Source organism: Mercurialis annua, linkage group LG2 (genome assembly GCF_937616625.2).
Source record: "Mercurialis annua linkage group LG2, ddMerAnnu1.2, whole genome shotgun sequence".
In the NCBI taxonomy this organism is placed as follows: domain Eukaryota; kingdom Viridiplantae; phylum Streptophyta; class Magnoliopsida; order Malpighiales; family Euphorbiaceae; genus Mercurialis; species Mercurialis annua.
Genome location: NC_065571.1, coordinates 53,426,589 through 53,446,249, shown reverse-complemented (window position 1 = coordinate 53,446,249; position 19,661 = coordinate 53,426,589). Strand labels below are relative to the sequence as shown.

The window sequence follows — 19,661 nt, the reverse complement described above, 5'->3', positions numbered from 1 at the left end:
AGAGAATACAACCAAGCTACAACCTGTTACAGCAAACTCAGGCTAGCTACAAAGACAAACCAGGAAAACTAAGCAACTTAAAGAAATTAAAGATGCTGAATCACTCTAATAACATCATTAAGAGTACTACTGGAGCTATAAGAATTAAACTTATCAAGAAGGATGTCTCTGATCCTCTTCACTATACTGCTTGGCGTGCTATTTTCTTTTAAGAAAATTTTCCTATTTCTGGCATTCCACAGAGAGTAAGTAACAGCAGCTAACGTTACTCTTCTAATGTTCGAAAGAATACTTTTCCCGGAAGCCTTTCTGCAGAACCAGCAGATAAGCCTCCTCCAAGAACTGATGGTCTGGTTGATTCTGCAGACTTGATACATCTTGTTCCACACTTCAGTAGCTAAATTACAGTTAAACAGACAGTGTTCTATCGTTTCAACATTGTTGCTGCACATGACACAAAGATTGTCAGGGGTCACACCCCACAAATGTAACTTGTCTTTAGTCTTTAGTCTGCCTCTGATTGCAAGCCACAGGATGAAGTTATGTCTAGGGATAGAATTCTTTCCCCATATGATTTTAAACCAGTCTTGGTGATTAAACTGATCTCTTAGAACATTCCAAGTTTTGTTGATGGAAAACTTGTCATGATTCATGACTTTCCACTCAATGGTGTCTTCTACTCCCCTTCTCAAATTTATAGATCCTCTAATATTCTCCCAAGCTTCCTCAGTTGTACTATCCATTGGGTCAGGTAAAACCCAATTGTTATTTCTCCAAAGAGCAGCAACTAAGGTGTTTTTTGGAATATCAGTCTCTCTCATCTTCACCCTAGGGAATTTCTCCATCATAGTACATCCTTGAATCCAGGGATCCCTCCAAAAATCAGTCTTACTGCCATCTCCAATTCTGAATTCACAAACTCTCCTAGCATCATTCCTAATGCTCAGAATACCTTTCCATATCCAACTGGATTTGTCATTGATTCTTGCACCCCATAAACTGGTTCTCTTCAGCTTATTGCACTTAATCCATCTTACCCATAAGGATTCAGGATTGTTATAAATTTGCCAAATGTGCTTCATGATTGCAGCTTTGTTCCAAGTGTAGATGTCCTTAACACCTAAACCTCCCTCACTTTTCAACTTTGAAATCTCTTTCCAGGAAACCATGGCACTATACCTGCCCTCATCTTTTCCAGACCAAAGAAACCTAGAACAAATTCTTTGAATTTCCCTAATGACACTTTTAGGAAGGATCAGGATAGAGGCCCAAAAGATGTGCATGCTCATCAAAACAGCGTTAATGAGCTGAATTCTTCCTGCATACGAGAGAGCCCTGCTAGTCCAACTGTGAATCCTACTAGTGATCTTGCTAGTGATGCCCTTGCAATCCTCTTTAGAAAGCCTAGAGGAAATTAAAGGGATTCCCAAATATCTGAGGGGGAGAATACCTTCCTTGAAGCCTAGAATATTTAGCATTTCACTCTTAACAGAATCCTCCACATTACAGCAAAAAAGCTGACTCTTACTTATATTGACTTGAAGACCAGACATGGACTTAAAACCATTCATTTTTTCCATAAGATAACCAACAGAATTCAAATTGCCAGCACAGAACAATAATAAATCATCAGCAAATATGAGGTTATTAATTCTAAGGGTATTACAACCATGGTGGTATTGAAAGTTATCACCAGTTCTAGATAGGTTTTTAGACAAATAATCCATGCAAAGAACAAAAATAAGGGGGGACATGGGATCCCCTTGTCTCAACCCTTTAGATGAATAAAATTTTTCCCCTATACTCCCATTCCACAAAATAGAAAAACTAGGAGTTCTGATACAGTTCATAACCAAGGAGATAAACAGATTAGGGAAATTTAGCCCAATAAGAACTTCCTCTATAAAGTCCCATGAAATGGAATCATAAGCTTTTTTAAGGTCAATCTTTAACAAACATCTAGAAGGACCTTTGTTTATGTGATAATTTTTCACTAACTCATGAGCTAGCATAATATTGTGGGCTATAGATCTTTTTGGCACAAAGGCAGATTGATTTTGAGAGACCAGACTAACAAGAAGAGGACTAAGCCTAGCTGTGATAACTTTAGTAACTATCTTATAAACCACATTGCAGCAAGCAATGGGTCTGAAATCAACAAGCCTATCAGCATTTAAACATTTAGGAATAACAGTTATAGAAGTGTTATTAATTTGTTTAAGCAGCTTACCACTTGTAAAAGCCTCCTGGGTAGCTTTGAGAAGATCCTTTTTGCTGATATCCCAAGTTGCCTTGAAAAAATAGCTATTAAAGCCATCTGGACCAGCAGCTTTATCAGAACCAATAGAGAAGATGGCCTGTTTAACTTCTTCCTCTGTTATCTCTCTCAACAGATTATCCCCATCTTCAACAGACAGCTTATCTCTCTCACTATACACCTCATAGTCAATATGTCTTCTCTCTCCTTCTTTTTTATTAAAAAGCTCTTTATAGTATCTGGTTATCTCCTTGTGCATGTCCTCATCTGAGTTAATACTGCTCCCATCTTCCAATCTTAAAATAGGGATACTGTTTTTGTTCCTTCTTTGCTTTATGGAGTTATGGAAATACTTAGTATTAGCATCCCCAAGCTTCAGCCATTGAATTCTAGACTTCTGCTTTAGAAAACTCTCTTCACATCTCAGTAAATACTTCAAGTGGATGGTCATAGCCTTTTCTTCACAAATCAAATAGTCATTCATTGGATCCATCTGCAGATCTTTTTGAATCTTGTCCAACCTCTCTCTCTGAGTAGTAACTCTCTGGGATATATCAGAGAAGTGCCTTCTGTTCATTTTACTCAGTCTGAAACTAATAGCCTTAAGCTTCTTAGTAATCTTGAACATAGTGAACCCAGTGTACTCTTTACTCCATTCTTCCAAAACAATCTCTCTGAATTCTGGATGAGAGGTCCAGTAGTTGAAAAATCTGAAATTCTTCTTCTTACAGTAGTTTCTGCTCTGGAAATTCACCATGATTGGACTATGGTCAGAGACTCCACAAGGCAAGGCTTCATAGAATGCATTGTTGCTATCACCATTAGATAAAGCCCTGTCAATCTTCCTCCAAATTCTCTTCTCCCCCAATTGGTTGTTATTCCAGGTGTAAATACAACCAATACTCCTAAGATCAGTCAGACCCGCAGCAGAGGTGCTATTTATCATCTCTAACGAGTGCTCACTATCAAGCTCATTGCCCCCCAGTCTATCATTATCCCCCATGACAGCATTAAAGTCACCCTGAACTATCCAAGCTCCAATTATAGTATTAGAAATTTCTACCAAATCATTCCACATACTGTGCCTATCATTAATGCTGCTAGCTCCATAAACCAGAGTCCAGTTCATGTTCACCTCACCCATAACCAAATTACAATGCATAATCTGGTCAGTGGATTTTATAATTTGCAGCTTAATTTTACTCTCATCATAAATAATCCACATTCTACCATTTTCACTAAGATCATAGTTATCAATAATCTTCCAGCCATTCATCTTCAAGTTCTTCCAAACTTTCTCCTTGTTAATGGCTCTAACTCTAGTTTCCAGCACACCAGCTAAACAAACATTCTTATTCACAAGCAGATGATGCAACTCTGCTTGCTTCAGGGGCTCATTAAGGCCCCTGATATTCCAACTGAGGAAACTCATTTACCTCTGTCAAGAGGCTTGATAAGCCTCTTGGTAGGTAACTTTTCAGTAAAGTTCATAACAGGATTCATAGGATTACCTTTAAGGCCAGCTCCCATTTTCTGAACTATATCTCCCCCTTTCTCCTTCGACAGCAACTTATTCTTTTGTTTTCTGTTTGTCACTAGTTGGAATCCTTCCTCCTGAGGAGTATTAGGACAGCTGGAAGGCTCTATCCTTATCATTTCCTCTTTACTCTTTTCAGGTTCAACTTTATCTTCTTCCTTTTTTCCTTCTGGCTTATGCACTTCTTCTTCTTTGTCAATTACCTGAACTGCTTCCTTCTCTTTCCCTTTAGCAATCCATATCTGTTTAGCCTCACAGTTTCGATGACCTAGCTTGTGGCAAACCTCACACAAAATTGGCTTCCATTCATAGTCCACCATTTGGGTGTGTTGATTCCCATCCCCATCTTCTATAATTATCACATCTGGGAACGTCCCTTTGAGCTTCATGTCAATTAAAACCCTAGCATACGCCAGCCGAGATCTATCTCTAGTACATTTATCTGCAAACAAAGGCTTCCCAAGAATACTAGCAATAGAGCTAAGGGAATTAGGGTTCCAAAATTCCCACAAAAGCATAGGGAATTTAACCCAGACTGGCACAGAAGCTACCTCAACTATGTCAAAAGACATATTTCTGCTCCACTCCTGCAGTATTAGAGGATGCTTATCAAAGGTTATTGGACCGTCTGCCATTGCACTTTGTTTTCCTTCCTCAGAATCAAAAACAAAAGCAAAAAGGTTTGGTTTCACCTGATGAAATTCTATCATTCCAATTTTCTCCCATCTATTCTTGATAAAATTCTGGATCTTATAAAATCTAGGGGTTAGGCCATATACACTTCCCAGGATAGCGTACTGCCATCGTTCTTCTTCTTCCAAAGTATCTGAGTGCTCCACCTTAGCTATTCGAATACCATTACTGACAATCGGAGGTATGTATTTCAAGGAACAGGCTGGTTTGTTTCGATTCGTCTTCAACAGATCCGCCCACTTTTTACCCTTATCACTCTTATCTTCCTTTTTCATTTCTTCAATCACCTCAGCAGAATCTGAAGTAGCCGTTTCCACTACATCTTCTTCATTGCGATCCTCATTAACTTCATCTTCCTTCCCACCTGTGCCCATTTCATTGACCAGTACTTCCTTCTCATTACTATTTTTCTTAGGATTAGGTTTCCTGCCCTGTTTCTTCGCCATTGGAGACGGCGTGAGTTAGCCAAGGCTATCGTGCGCCGAGAGAAAACCAGGAGAGAGAAACCATAAGAGAATTATATAAATTGTCAAATTTTTACAATTTAAAATATTGAGTGATTTCTTAAATAAAAAGGATGATGCGGATGTTGCAGTACTACATTTTCTGGAGTTTATATTAACATTTATTTATTAAAAAAATTGATATTTCAAATTAGAAAAAGAAATTGTGCATCCATTAAATTGTTAAAAATATATAATATGTTATTTATTTATTTTATAATTGACCCTTACACATAATGGTGTTTCAAATACGAAAAAAAACAGATGACACATTATTATGCTCTCTTTTCTATTCTCTTTTCTATCTATAACTTGGTCAACCTCTTTTGCAAACTCTAGCCTCGCATCAATGGTAGGAGGTGATTTTTTTTATCCTTTTTGGCCCAAAACACCTTACACTTTCCAACAAATAAATAAAAATTTATCTCAAATTGTTAGTTAGTTGTTGTTCTTGCTCTATTTTCATTAATTTTATCTTCTTTTTATGGGTTTTATGTACATTTTATGGGTTTTAACTACTTTACATGGGCGGTAACTTAGATCTTCTTTTTCAAATGGAGAGTTTTACGAGATCATTTGGTGGTTTTTTATTTAGAAGTATCAAGACAAATGATGTGTCGTTGAAGTTTGAATGTGTCGCATTTCCGTTTAAAAAATTAATTTACATATTTAAATTTTATAACTCGAATAGTGTTTTGTAAATTTGCTATAAATCTATAGCTTTCTTGATGTATTTTTTTAAATATGTGAACTTTATATTGGATGACATGTTATTTTGGCAAGTCCTATATTACTGTATAATTAAGATTCTTATAGTCGATTTTCATAAAAGAATATGAACAAAACAGAACCCTCACTACACACCAAATCAGCTCCCATTGAATTGTCCATTTATTAAAGAAAATAAAAACTTTATCCAATCAAAGTCACGAACTCCATTATTGTTGTAGTGTCATGCAAATGGTCATCCTACAAAGGAAGACTAGTAAAAGTTTTGGTAAATAGAGAATTTATGCAATATTGGTAGATAATTAAATTCTTTGAGGTTGCTTTAGCTATCAACATTATCATAATGATTATTATATATTATACAATTATACCATAATTAGTCATTTCAGGCATGCCCATGTATTATTTCAATTATTTAATTATGAGTTAGGATTGGATTAATGTAAATTGGGTCCAAGTAATGATGTAGATATAAGATACCTAAAAAAAATGCCAATTATTAAATTAGGTTAAGAGGGGAAAGTAGGGTTGGGTAGCTTTCAAAGCTATTTGCTGGAAATGCAAGAAACAAATTGAAAGGGAGATAGAAAAGTAGATTCCCACTTCACATGTCATGCTATAGCATGTTTGATTTGTCTTGGCTTGCCTTAAAGTTATGGACCAACTCAAATTTTTATTTTTTTATGCATCTTTTATTGACTATACAAATTTAAGCTACCAAAATTTACAATTGAAACAATTTGTGTGTACTAAATTATATAGTTTATTTATATGTATTGGAGTTTATTAGGTTAATAATTATTATTAAATGAAATTGGTTAAATATTATAAATAGAGTAAGTGAATTTGAAATGAGTTTGTATTTAGCTATTTTCAAAATGACTAGAATTAGCTAATATACTCCAACACAGATAAATAAATTAGGTTAAGAAGGGAAAGTAGACTGGCGAGAAAAGGTTTTAAATATTTTAAAATTGGCGAAACTAGTCGATTTTGAAATTTTTGTTTATAACTGATAAATCCCACAAACATTTGATATTCTATGGGGATTAACTCTTGATATTACTATGAAATATTTGACACTTTTTTCACACGAAATGTGGTAATATTGGATTGTACCACTGGAAATGAACAATCAGACGAATAATTAAAAAATAAGAAACAATATTATCTTATTTCATTGCGGCCGGCCGACAATAGCTTAATTTCTTAGATCCAAGATTATACATCATAGGTTTTCCAAACTTTCATTAGCTTCTTAATTACACAATAATTTATTATTAGTTGATTAATATTGCAGGAATTTTATTGAGAAAGTGACTCTTAGCAGGTACATCGGTAGGTTTGTTTTTGCCATTTGCTAATGTTAATGTTAGTACTACTTTATAATTATTCACAATGCCACTATTGGTCGCATCAACTTTCTTTATTCCCTTTTAGTGCAAATAATACTTGTACTTCTAGATTACAAAAACATCCGCCATTTCACGAATATCTTTCTCATTTTTATTTTTATTTCTAAATAAAGATAGACTGCACAATTGACGACAAACTCTCACCATTATAAAAAATACTTCAGAAAATAATTATCAAAAATACATTAGAAAATCTCTACATTATATAATTGAAATCGCGCGAGATAGGGTTTCAAATTTTTCATTTCCGATTTATTATAACGGGTCTCATGTCTACTAGACAACACCCTAATGTACATCATTTTAAATTAAAACATGATAAATGTTTTAATGTTTAAAATAGGCTAAATCTATTTTGAGGTCTCTGAATTATACAATTTTGGTTCATTAGTTCCCTCAATTACTAGTTGGTTTTCTCAGTTTCTTAAATTTTAGTAATTTTTATGGTTCATCATACCCCTCAATTTTTATTTGACTTTCTCAGATTTTTAAACTTTTTTTTTATTCATTAGATGTCTAAACTTTTGTTTTTTTGGTTCATCAAGTCCTTAAATGGATTTCCATTTAAGTACCTAATAAATTAAAAAAAAATAAAAATTTAAAAATTTGAGGAAGTCAAAAGAAATTTGATAAATTAAAAAATAAAATTTAAAAATTTAAAAAAGTCAAATAGAAATTGAGAGAAGTGAATCAAAATTATATAGTTTAGAAATTTCAAAATGGATTTAATCTTTAAAATACAACCAAAATCATAATTGGGCCACAAAAAGAAAGTGAAGAAATGAGGAACATAGAGTCCACAAGTTATAAGGACAGGTGATTTTAGTTGAGTTTATGCAAATAATGAAAACCTACTTGGATAGGTACCCTCCTCCAATTATAAAATCTGAACTGAATGGTCTGATTTGTCCCATGAGTGAATCTTGCATTGCATGGATGTCTATACCAAGTTGTGCCTCATAATTATGAGCTTTACCTATCTTTTTATTACAAATCTGTCCCATATGCCCTTATGTGAGAGTTACACTTCACCTATTCTTTTGTTAGTCTCATAGTTTCTTATTAAATTTCATTTTTTTGAAGGACACACTTTGCTTATTCTATAAATAAATAGGGCTTATAAAGACAAGAGATGATGAGAGAAGTATAGATTTTCATTAAGTGGCATTAAATGAAATGAATGGAAATGGACCAAAATTTATGGATGATTTTCACTCATAGTTCCTAAATTTTCCTCTCGTTTCCAAAAAAGTCCTTTTATTTTAACTTATAATTGTAAAATCCACGACTTCTGATAGTATAACAAAATATAATTACCATTCATTTTACAGCTTTTATATCAAAGAATGTTGATCTAGATTTCTAATACAACTGATCTAGCAAATAGAAATTGTGAATGTAAAAAAATATATCTCAGCAACATGTTAATGGTATTTTATAAAAAAAGGTTTATAAATATTACTAACATGTGTTGATGTATCGTTATGGTTCTTTTTGTATTTGTAGTTTTTATTTTCCATATTAACTACAAAATCAATGTTTAGGTTTATATTTTTATACAAAAATTAGAATAAATCCATTTGAAGGTCCCTATATTTTAAACTTTTTTCGGAGATCTTTATACTTTAATTTTGTATTACTTGGTCACTCTAATACTTATTTTTCAATTTTCAGGTCCTTTTATAGTTTTTTTCAGTCCCTCTACTTAAAATTTTCCCCCTCCAGTCACACAAAAGGGCATAGAATTTGAAAAATAAGTAAGTAGAGGGACCAAGTAATACAAAATTGAAGTATAAGGACCTCCGGAAAAAAATCTAAAACACAGGAATCTCTAAATTAGTTTGGCCTAAAAATTACAACATTGACACTTACAACTTTTTTGTTATATAATAAAAGTGATTTTGGAGTATTTAAAAAAAATAGATTTCGTTAAATTAAATCGGAACCAGTTACATCTGTAGAATATTAAAAAAAGTTCAAAAATTATTTCTAACGACTTGACAAGAAACGAACATTTTGTGCTAAAATATATAAACTAAAATATATATGAAAAGAGACAAAAGGCAATGGGTGAAAATTAGCCAAAATTTGTAGATGAAGTAACATTCTTATCACAAACAGAAACTTAATAAAGATGTTTACCAAAGAACAAAAACCCAATTCCAGCAATCAATCAACTCATGTGGGCCTTTATCTCCTAAGAACAGAAAATTAGGCTGCCACATACAATAACGGGTCCACCCAGAAAAGACATTTTCTCAATCAGGGATAGCTCCTAAAGGAATCATCATCATCTTCAAACAAAGTCATAAAGGCTATTAAAAGAGTTGGAAACAACAATTGAAGAGTAAAAAAGAAACAACATAAGTAAAAAAATTATTTGAGATCACAGGGGAGTAAACGACTTGATTCACTCGCAAGTTATTTGAGATTAATTAAAAAAATTAAGATCGATTTAAATAATTTAAGTTGAGATATTTGAGCTACTCAAATCGAGTTCGAGTATCAATTAAAAAGGCACTCCGAACTCGTGAACCTAAACATACCTTTGCTCACATATATAATAGTATCTTATAATTTTATTATATTGATTTGTGTTTTTCTGAATTTAAATGTATATCATCTTTAATTGATGCATTATATATTCCATGGTCAAATAAAATAAAATAATATGATAATTTTTTAATAAATATAATTTTCTTTATAAACTCGAATCGAGCTCGAGCTCGAATAGCTTAAATGTTGTTTGAGTTTGAGAAGCACATGTGCCGTTCGAACTCGAATTTAAAAAATTAAACCCATTTAAATTCGTGTTTGAACTTGTATATTACACTCAATCTCGAGTTTAAATTTAACATAACTCAAACTCGGCTCGATTTGAATTGAAACTCAAATTTAGCATAATCCAGATTCGTTTCGACTACACTCATTTATACTTGTAATAATAATATAGTAGTAGAATAAAAAAAGATAAGCATGGAAAAGTTAGTTAAGTTCCAAATCCTAAAATTTAATAAAAGAAGAAAAAAAAACTATTGGGGCCCTTGTCATGTTGTTGGGGGTCACTGTTCATACATACCTGTCTGTCTCTTCAAACTATAGTGCTTTGTTTTTAAACTATGTAAAGAATATATTACACTTAATTTAGTTTTAATATTTATTTTCTCTTCCAATACCAATACCAATAAAATCCAAGACTCAGTGTGATTGGTTAAAAAGATTAAAAAAATAGTCAAAAAGCTCATTATTTGTTTATCTGAGATTCTGTTCATGTGGTGGTGTGTGATTGGGAACCAAAAAGATAATCAAAAAGCTGCTTTCAGAGCATCTTCACAGAGATGTATGCAATTGTATTGTTTCTTCATTCTTCACTTACCCATAAAAAGAACCAGCATCAACACTATTTTCATTGCAGAATTAGAATACAACAAAAATAACATATTCATTTTTCAAAGCGAAATTGATTTGTATTTAAGGTTCAAAAAATAAAAAGTTCAATTATGAGAAAATTGTGTAAAAACTAATTATAGAAATCTACCTTTTTTGGAGAAACAGTAAAAAGTTGAAAGAAACTAAAAAGCTCTTAAAGTGCCAAGTTTTTTCATCATCTAAAAGATCAAAAGGACATGGTATTATCAATTATGCACAGATCAATTCTGTATCTTTTCATCAAAAAAGAAATTATGTATCTTTAGATACTCAAATTCTGGTAGCACGGACGCTTGGACACGGTCACAGCGGATCTGAGTTATTTTAAACTTTCTATACTAAAGATGAAGTTAATTTCGTATCTAAATGCCAATTTTTTGACACGTTTTCGAAACAGAAAAATGTTAATTGAATGGAGTATTCGTGCTATGTATCTGCGCTGAAAAGGGTTTTCAAATGTATAAGAAAAAACAAGAACGAGAAGAAGAATTAGATTGCACAAAACATCATTAATTTCAACAGTTAGATCAATTACAAATTGTATTTCAATTATTTCTCTGAAGAAAATTATAGGAAAAGAACTAGACATTACACTGATAAAATAAAAAATAAAAAAAAGAGAGTTTGAGAATCTAAAATAATGATCATCAATGTTCTAATACCTGAAAGGCAATTGTGACCAGATTTCAAACTATGCAGGCCTAATTCTTTTAAGACCAGATTTCAGAGCCCCACTAGAATCTGCTTCAGAAGAAACATCCATAGATTTGGTGAAAGAAGTAGAAAGATCGGCATAAAGGTCAACAACTCGTCTGATATTATTATTCAGCTCTCTAATCAACCCCACATTTCTGCTCAAATTGTCAGGGATTCTTGACTCGTGATTCTGATTTATCTCATTTATCAGTAGCCTATTCTGATCCAAAATGTTTTGAACCTGCACAAAATTCTTCTGAAATGTCTGCAATATCTTCCCATCTATCTGGGTTCCATTCACCATCCCAGAAAATGTGCCACCACCCTCCATTTTTCCTCAGCTCAAAATCAAATCAAGAACCAGCCCTGAAAATCAAACCATAACCAGAAAGCAAAGCTCAGACAAAACATGAGAGTTGTTTAATGTGCATATGAGACAAGAGTCTGTAATAAAAATCATGACCTCCACTTTTTTTTTACAGAGGGATCTGATAACAAACATCCAATTATTATTATTATTATTATAATCCATACTATTATGATTACTATTAATAATTATATTATAATAATTAATTATGACGAGATGTCTAAAAAGCAGATCCATTTTCCATAAGAAGGAATTTTTTTCATTTGCACTGAGAAAAAAAATCTCAAGAAGAAAAAAACAGTCAATGATTCAGAAAAGATGAGGCCATGAATCTCTCTGTTCATGTACTAAACTCCTGTTACAGAGACAACATCATTAAGCTTTCTTAAAAATAAGAAAAAAAAAAACTGAATTTTTGAATATTTCACAACACAAAAATAATTTTCTGTTAATGATAACAGAATCAAAATGGGATTTTTTGACTTAAATTCGGAAATTTAAACGAAAGCAACAAAAAAAGCTTGCACTTTCATAAGACTATAATTTAGTTTTCCCAAATATAGAAAAAAAGAAAATACTTTAAAAGTTTCCATTTTGATAACCAAAAATAAATCTAAAAACAACCCAGTTACCATATAAAAGATCTTCAAAAGAAATTCAATAAATTTAACAAAGAAGAATTAAAAGTGAGATAAAATACATTCAATTCTGTGAAAACAAGAAACCAAAATATAACAAACAAATCAACCCATCAAACATAAGACAATAAAACTATAGTTTATATTATTTTATTATATATGTAAGTTTGGGTACCTTAAAAATCTGGAACATTACATTCTGGGGAAGAGAAGACAGAGATTGAAGACGAGATATTCCCGAGGAATAATAACTGGAAATAGAAAAAAGATCGCCGATTTTAAATTTTTTGAAACTGAATCTTTTATTTTCTCTGAGAATTATAATAAAAAGTGAGAGAAAGTTATAAGAAACTGAGAGGAAGAAAGAGAATTAAGAGTGAGAGAGAATATGTAGATTTGACAGTCACGCTCGGACCCTTCTCTGTCTTAAAAACAAATGTTTTTAAGCTTCTCTACAGCTACTAAATATGTATTTATATTTATATCGACTCGAAGCGCGGGTGAGTTGGTAAGGTGTCTCCTAAATTAAATGAGGTTGCGGATTTGAACCGTACGCATCTATACAGTCATTTTAAATTTAGAGCTGGAGCTTTTTCTCCCGCAAAAAATACCCGACTCGATTTAAAATTAGTCTGAATGTAAAAATTTAAAGGTGTTCATAATTGAGTTCGTTCAGGAACAACTCATAAAATTACCTAAAAGAAGTATGTATTTATATTTATTTATTATCCATATTGGATTTTTGTGATATTGATTGGATTTTAAATAATCAGTAAATTTATAATTTGCTCAGATCCAAGGGCATGATTTACTTTTGTTGTTTAATTATTGAGCACGTGGCATGTGATTCGAGGATTTATTGTTTCATGATGATAATAATTTGATGGACCACTTTTCTTGAAATATTTTTTTATTGCTACTTTATTTTTTAGATTTTGCTATAATTATTTGATTATTGTGATTTGTGAATTCTACTTGAATGTTTAATTGTTTCATAATCAAATTCCAATTGATTGTATATACATTTATTTATATTAAGTATTGATCATAATTGTTGCAGTATTAAGTACTTATTTATATTAAGTATTGATCTATGGCTTCTCTTTATTATTCCGGATTTATAATATTTGTTACATTTCGGCTATTTTATATAAATTTAAAAAATAATAAATTTTATATTTATATACATTTTTATTAAATTGTCCATTTCAACTACTACTATTGTTAAATTTGACTAATTATTTTAGTCCCGCAAAATTATTTATTGATGGGGAAAAATTTGAAAAAACTATAAATATTATAAAGTAATTATTTTTCAAATAAGGAAGCTATTATGAATTGGAAGGAGAATTAATTTTTATTTTATTGGTTTGCATATTTTGAATATATTATGTCTTTTTTAGAGCATAAATGATACACATTTAATTGGAATTTGTGTATATTAGTATAAAATTGAAATTTATGTAATTGAAGAAGCTAGGAATTTTCTGAAAAGGAATATAAATGTACATAAGTGGTATTTGCAAGTTGCATGAATTAGCTATATTTAAATTTGTTTATTACCATGCGTTTCAGGTTTCCATGTTTCTCTTGGAACCAAATTTGGTGCATTACTTGTGAGTTATCTATTGCAAATGTTTTGGCTTATATGAAATCAATGTTCAATGTATATGTTTAGTTTCCAAACAAAAATTCAATTGGGAAACTGTATTATTTAGTCTAAAAAGATATGTAAAAGTTAAAAACATGAAATTTCATACATAGGTTAAATGACATTTATAGTATTTTACACATAATAGTGTCAAAACAAAATTAATTATTTTAAACAAATTATTTTATCTACACTTGATTCATAATGGATTGCTCCCGCGAAAATGAACGTTACATATTCTTATGACTCTTAATATCTATTTATTTTTTGGATCACATATTATTGCTATTTTACCCCATTTCTTAAATTTGGGTATGAACATTTTCTCTATATTTAATATGTGAATATAATATCACATATTTACAATAAATTGCATAAATTAATAATATTTCGTTATAGTAGTAGCTTATAAGTTAAAAATGTCTCTCAAAATATAACCACTACATAATTGCATAGAAGTATAGATCCAAAAATCACAAAATTCTCAACCCATGTAATGAGTTGTTAAAATAATGGGCACATAGATGTGACATCAACCATAAACTAAATAATTATACTTATGGATATGATTAACAAACCAAAACAATAACATCTCTTAAAATAACTGCAAAAGTCATTGCTAAAATAATTGTAAAAACTACAATTCACAAACTTTCTTATTTTCCCATGTCTGTCCTTATCTCCATGAGCTACTAGAAAATTTATTTACATCATTATCATATGTTTTAATATTATTATCATCTTCAGTAGTGGGTTTAAATGGCAAAATACCTAAACAATAGGGTAATATGGTAATTTGGTATGTGTAAGATAATGGCATGGGTCTGCCCCAATTCCACCGGGTGGGATCTTCGTTTTGGCCGAGAATGGGAAGTTCCGACAATTTTTAAATTCAACAATAAAATCTCACGAACAACTGTTCTCTGCTAATTACAATACGACGCGTGGAAGCTCAGGTTTGGGAAATCTACAGGTTCGGGCCCAAGCCTTGTGAAGGAATAACCGAGGCTGAGGTGGAATTCAGTAGCTCAGCGGCTATTGTAATAAAAAAAGAAAGGGGACCCACTAATTGCATCACAGCCGTTAAATGATGATGAGAGGAGATAGTGGAAGGGTACATGATAGTACAAGATAGCATGGATATAGCCACGTGTACAGAAACATTGACACGATCTCCAACGCTGATGTTTTTGCTCAATTCTGTGTCCTGGTGGTACCTACGGACACAATTGCCTTATCTTTGTCCCTGTTTATTTCAAAAATAAAAGTGGAAGAAAATGTTTATAAATTGTTGGCAGAATCTCGAGTTTTTTTTAAAGTACAAATCAGCTTTTTTTAGACATAATTAAATTTTTATATTTTTAAAATTGAATAATTAAATTTTCATTGTTTTATAACCGAACAAATAAACTATTTTAATTAGTTTTTGGGATTCTTACCTCTTCAAAATTTTAGTAAATATTTTAGATACTAAAATTACTTTTGAACTTTTTTTCTATATGATTATGAGATACATGTCAGCTATTAACGAGTATTTTTAATAGTGTTGGACGAAAGGGATTATTTCTCCTATTAGAGAACAAAAAGAGCTTAATTATACCTAAAAAAAATAAAAGAGCTAATCTATATTTTTGTGAAAACTACAATAATTTCTTTATATCTTCTACCTAGTTTATCATACCAAGAAGATTTTTTCTTTTAGATAATTATAAAGCTTGACATCTTACATTATTTAGTTTTTCATATTTTATTTTACTTATTTCAATATTATTTGGTTACGTTAAAAACTCATTCACAGAGTTATTGCTAATTTATAAAGAAAAATAAGTTGGTAACGCGCTTCATTTAAGTGAAATTGTAGATTCGAACCGTATTCATACTTGCAGCCATTTAAAATATGAAGTTAGAATTTGCCTCCCGCAAAAGATATACACGGTTCGAATGAAGATTAATCTAAACGTGAAAAGTTTAAAAATGCCATCTCATAGTTCGGACAGAACCCGTTCAAAAATCTCATACACTGTATACCAAAAGAAACTATAAATACGTTGAAACTGGAGATGCTACACTAATTACGTTTTAATTTTTTTTATAAATATATTGTTATATTTTTTAATAAAAGAAAAGTAAATATAATTATTTAAATTGAATTTTTATTATTAGAAAATAATTTTCATACTTTTTCTTATTTTCATTAAAATATACTTTTTATGTTTTATTATTTGTATTGCATTATTTATTTTATTTATATTCTCTTATAAAATTTGTAAAATATATTAATATCATTAATATACTAATTCCTAGATATATATATTTATAAAGAAAATAATTTGAATAATTTGTTGAAAAATGTAGATGGTTGTCAAATTTACAATACGTTAAATAAAAATATTGATTAATATAATATGTCAAATTTTGAGGATATACAATAATTTATTTTGAAACAGTAACTATTATTTTCATGAGTTTAGGTACAAAAAAAAATCTCGTGAGTTTTAAAAATTTATTATATTTAACCTTTTTAAAAAATAAAATCCTCTTTCTAAAGAGGTTTTGATTATATCAAACTTAAAATTTAAAAAAATAATATTTTTTAAAATCAAAAGAAAAATTAATGTTTTCTCTTAAATTTCAAGAATTACTAGTAAATGCTTAAGACATTTTCAAGTTCCACTGTATAAAATAGATCATAATTGAACTTCTTAAATTTCTTTTTACAGTTTTGACAATTTTATTCTATATGTATAGTTTTACTATTTATATAAAAGTTGCTTAATTTTCAACAATTAACCACTCTCAAATTTACTTTATAATAATAACAAACATTTAATTTACTTTATATATAAGTTTCAGTGAGCGTGATGCATGTGATTGTGCTTCCTGTGTGATAAGTTATTTTTTTGGTGACGAGGACTTATTATACTGAGCCGAAATTTAATATTATTGTCAAACTCCCGGATATAAACCGCCCACAAACCCATATACCTGGTAATTTCTGGCTATAATGGCCATTAACCCAACCTCAACCACTTCATTTTTAAAAAAAGGCGTAGCTGGAGTTTGAACCCGCAACTTTTGGCGTCCATATAACTGATTTAGATTATTAGACCGAACCTGTACGGGCATGTGATAAGTTATTGATCGATTAAAAGTGTATTAATTTTGCATTATGTGTCCATTAGGGAAATTATTGTATAGTATTGTTTAGCCTCAATTATTTTCTATGTCAACAACCGTATATTATGGTATAAATCACGTGAATATAATCGCCAAAACAATTATAATGTGATTATCAATTTGGTGGAGATTAATGTAAGCCTACATTATATTAATATGAAAAAATTATGTCAATGATGTCTTCAGTATCTAAATTTTTGTTTATTTTAATTTAGTTTTTTTAGTTTTTTTAAAGTATACCAAATATGTATTTTAAGTATTAAATTAAATAAAAATATTCTTCATATTTACTTAAATTTTGCTGCCAAGTCAACAAAAAATGAAGCCAATAGTGTATGCAAATGATATATGTGACAAATTATATCAATTAATTTAGCATAAAATTAATTATTTAGCTGCCCAATAATTAGAAAATGATTGGAAGGTTTCTTTCGATATATTTTTATACAGTTGCAATACTAAATATATACAATCGAGTTGGATATTCTGATTGATGGTTATTTGTGTTTAGAAAAGCAGTTATGTAACATTTTTTTTATTTTCGTGAGGCGATCTGCGAATCAGGCTTTGCGCGCTCTAACGTAATATGTCTGTTCCATGTCAGGTCATCAGGAGTGATTTTGTCACTTTCCTGTATTTTCGTAATTGTAACTGCTTTGGATTTTTAATATAATTTCTTTTGATCTTAAAAAAAAAAATTATTGCCCTCCAAAAAAATAATAATACAAAAGATAGGATTTAAATACTAAAATAGGCGATGCAGAAAAGTTTGAAAATGATTACTGTAATTTTTTCAATTAATATAATTTTGATGGAATTTGTATTCTAATATAATATAATGTAATATAATAGTTAGTGTATTTTATTGCAGTGATCTAAGATAACCTTTATCAGAATAGCTAACAAATACATAATTAAAGAGGTGTAGATGAGGGCAGCTCATTAATATTGTAGAATTAAAATCACATTATATTATATATTGTCAAAAATAAAATTGGACCTCATGTATTGTATTTTCTGTGCTGTCATCTCTAAATGTTGTCCTGACGTTTTATGTGTAATATTGGATTCTTTTTCAGTTTCTTCCCTCTGCCACTACCTAAAGTATTATGCATATTTTAATAATAATAATACAATTTTGTATGTTTGGTCAATATTCGCCCAATCAAGTCTTTGTCTCCATCATTTTTATAATTGTATGATTAGCTTAGTCTAATATCAATCTTAAGTTACTAGATTATATCAGATGGTGACACAATTGATGATTTTTAAGACCAAGTAGCTATATTATATGTATAATTTTAATTATTTTTCTTTTAAAGTTTTGCTAGCTTCATTTTTATCCATTTATATAGTATGATACTAATTTTTGTCACTTCTAATTTCATTAATTCACATTATATTTTATAATCTTGTCAATCACAGATAATAATTTTATAGTTTGGTTCAAAAATATGTTTACTTCTCATAGCAGGGAGGTGTGGGGTTTTTGATATTTGGGTGCCTCAAAGGCACCCAAATTTCCGGATAAGTGCCTCTTTCGGAAATAATTCCGAAAGAGTGCCTGAACCCACATGTTCCGCATTCTAGAAATGCGGAACATGTGGGGTTCCGCATTCCTAGAATGCGGAACACCACTAATTTGGGTCAAAATTAGTGGTGTTCCGCATTCTAGGAATGCGGAACACCAACATGTTCCGCATTCCTAGAATGCGGAACATGTGGGTTCAGGCACTCTTTTGGAATTAATTCCAAAAGAGGCACAACAATGGAAATTTGGGTGCCTATGAGGCACCCAAATATCAAAAACCCGGAGGTGTGGGACTCCATGTGTAATCATGATTGCACAACCCTGTTCATTTTGAAGCAGGTTCGTTGGTCCTGTTCAATGGGAAAATATATATATAAATGGTATAAAAGTGAATACAAAATATTGTCTACTAATAATGAAGAAATGATCAAATTCGGTTTTTGAACTTGTATATAGGAGTCAAGTAAATAATTTTTGACGTTTTTAATCAATTGGATCTCAAAGTCTCAAACACCATCAAAATATAATTTATTAATTATCCCTTATTTAAATTCAAAGCAAACATACTATATCTGACAAATTATGTATTTTTATTTTATTTTTAAATAATAATCAATTCAGGAATAATAAAAAGAATATGTGTTCATGCTTTTATAAGTTTTTACGTAGACCCATAAATTTTCAATTAAGTCCATAGAATTACCAATTGTACAAAATTACAATTTAACATGTAAACTTTCTAAATAAACCAAAATCATCTTTTTAACTATTGATTGCAAAATTTAAACTGAGTCCATATTTTAAAAAAATAACATTCTAAACTTGACAATTTATATCGCTATCTATCATTGGACATCAATTCCCATCCTTAAAAATATGTGTTAAAATTACAATGCTTACACATATTAAGAAAAATATTACTTGTATATTTTCGATATATATTTAATACATCTCTGATATAAAGCGGACAAAATAAAAAGTTTGTATGTATAATTCTTTTCATAAAAAAATAGATCTTAGATACATATGTGATACCTA

General features: G+C 30.4%; 1 protein-coding gene across 1 annotated transcript; it reads right to left on the bottom strand.

Annotated features, from left to right (window-relative positions):
• Positions 1 to 11,057: 11,057 nt before the first annotated feature.
• LOC126666791 (protein ELF4-LIKE 3) lies at positions 11,058 to 12,707 on the bottom strand. The gene is made up of 2 exons (XM_050359660.2): positions 12,440 to 12,707; positions 11,058 to 11,625 (listed from the first exon to the last, which is right to left on the bottom strand). The coding sequence occupies exon 2, from the start codon at positions 11,588 to 11,590 to the stop codon at positions 11,255 to 11,257; it is 336 nt and encodes a 111-aa protein (XP_050215617.1). The 5' UTR covers positions 11,591 to 11,625; positions 12,440 to 12,707; the 3' UTR covers positions 11,058 to 11,254.
• Positions 12,708 to 19,661: the final 6,954 nt, after the last annotated feature.

Bases quoted from the DNA above. Each gene is read 5' to 3' on its own strand.
- LOC126666791 (XM_050359660.2), bottom strand. From the start codon at position 11,590: ATGGAGGGTGGTGGCACATTTTCTGGGATGGTGAATGGAACCCAGATA.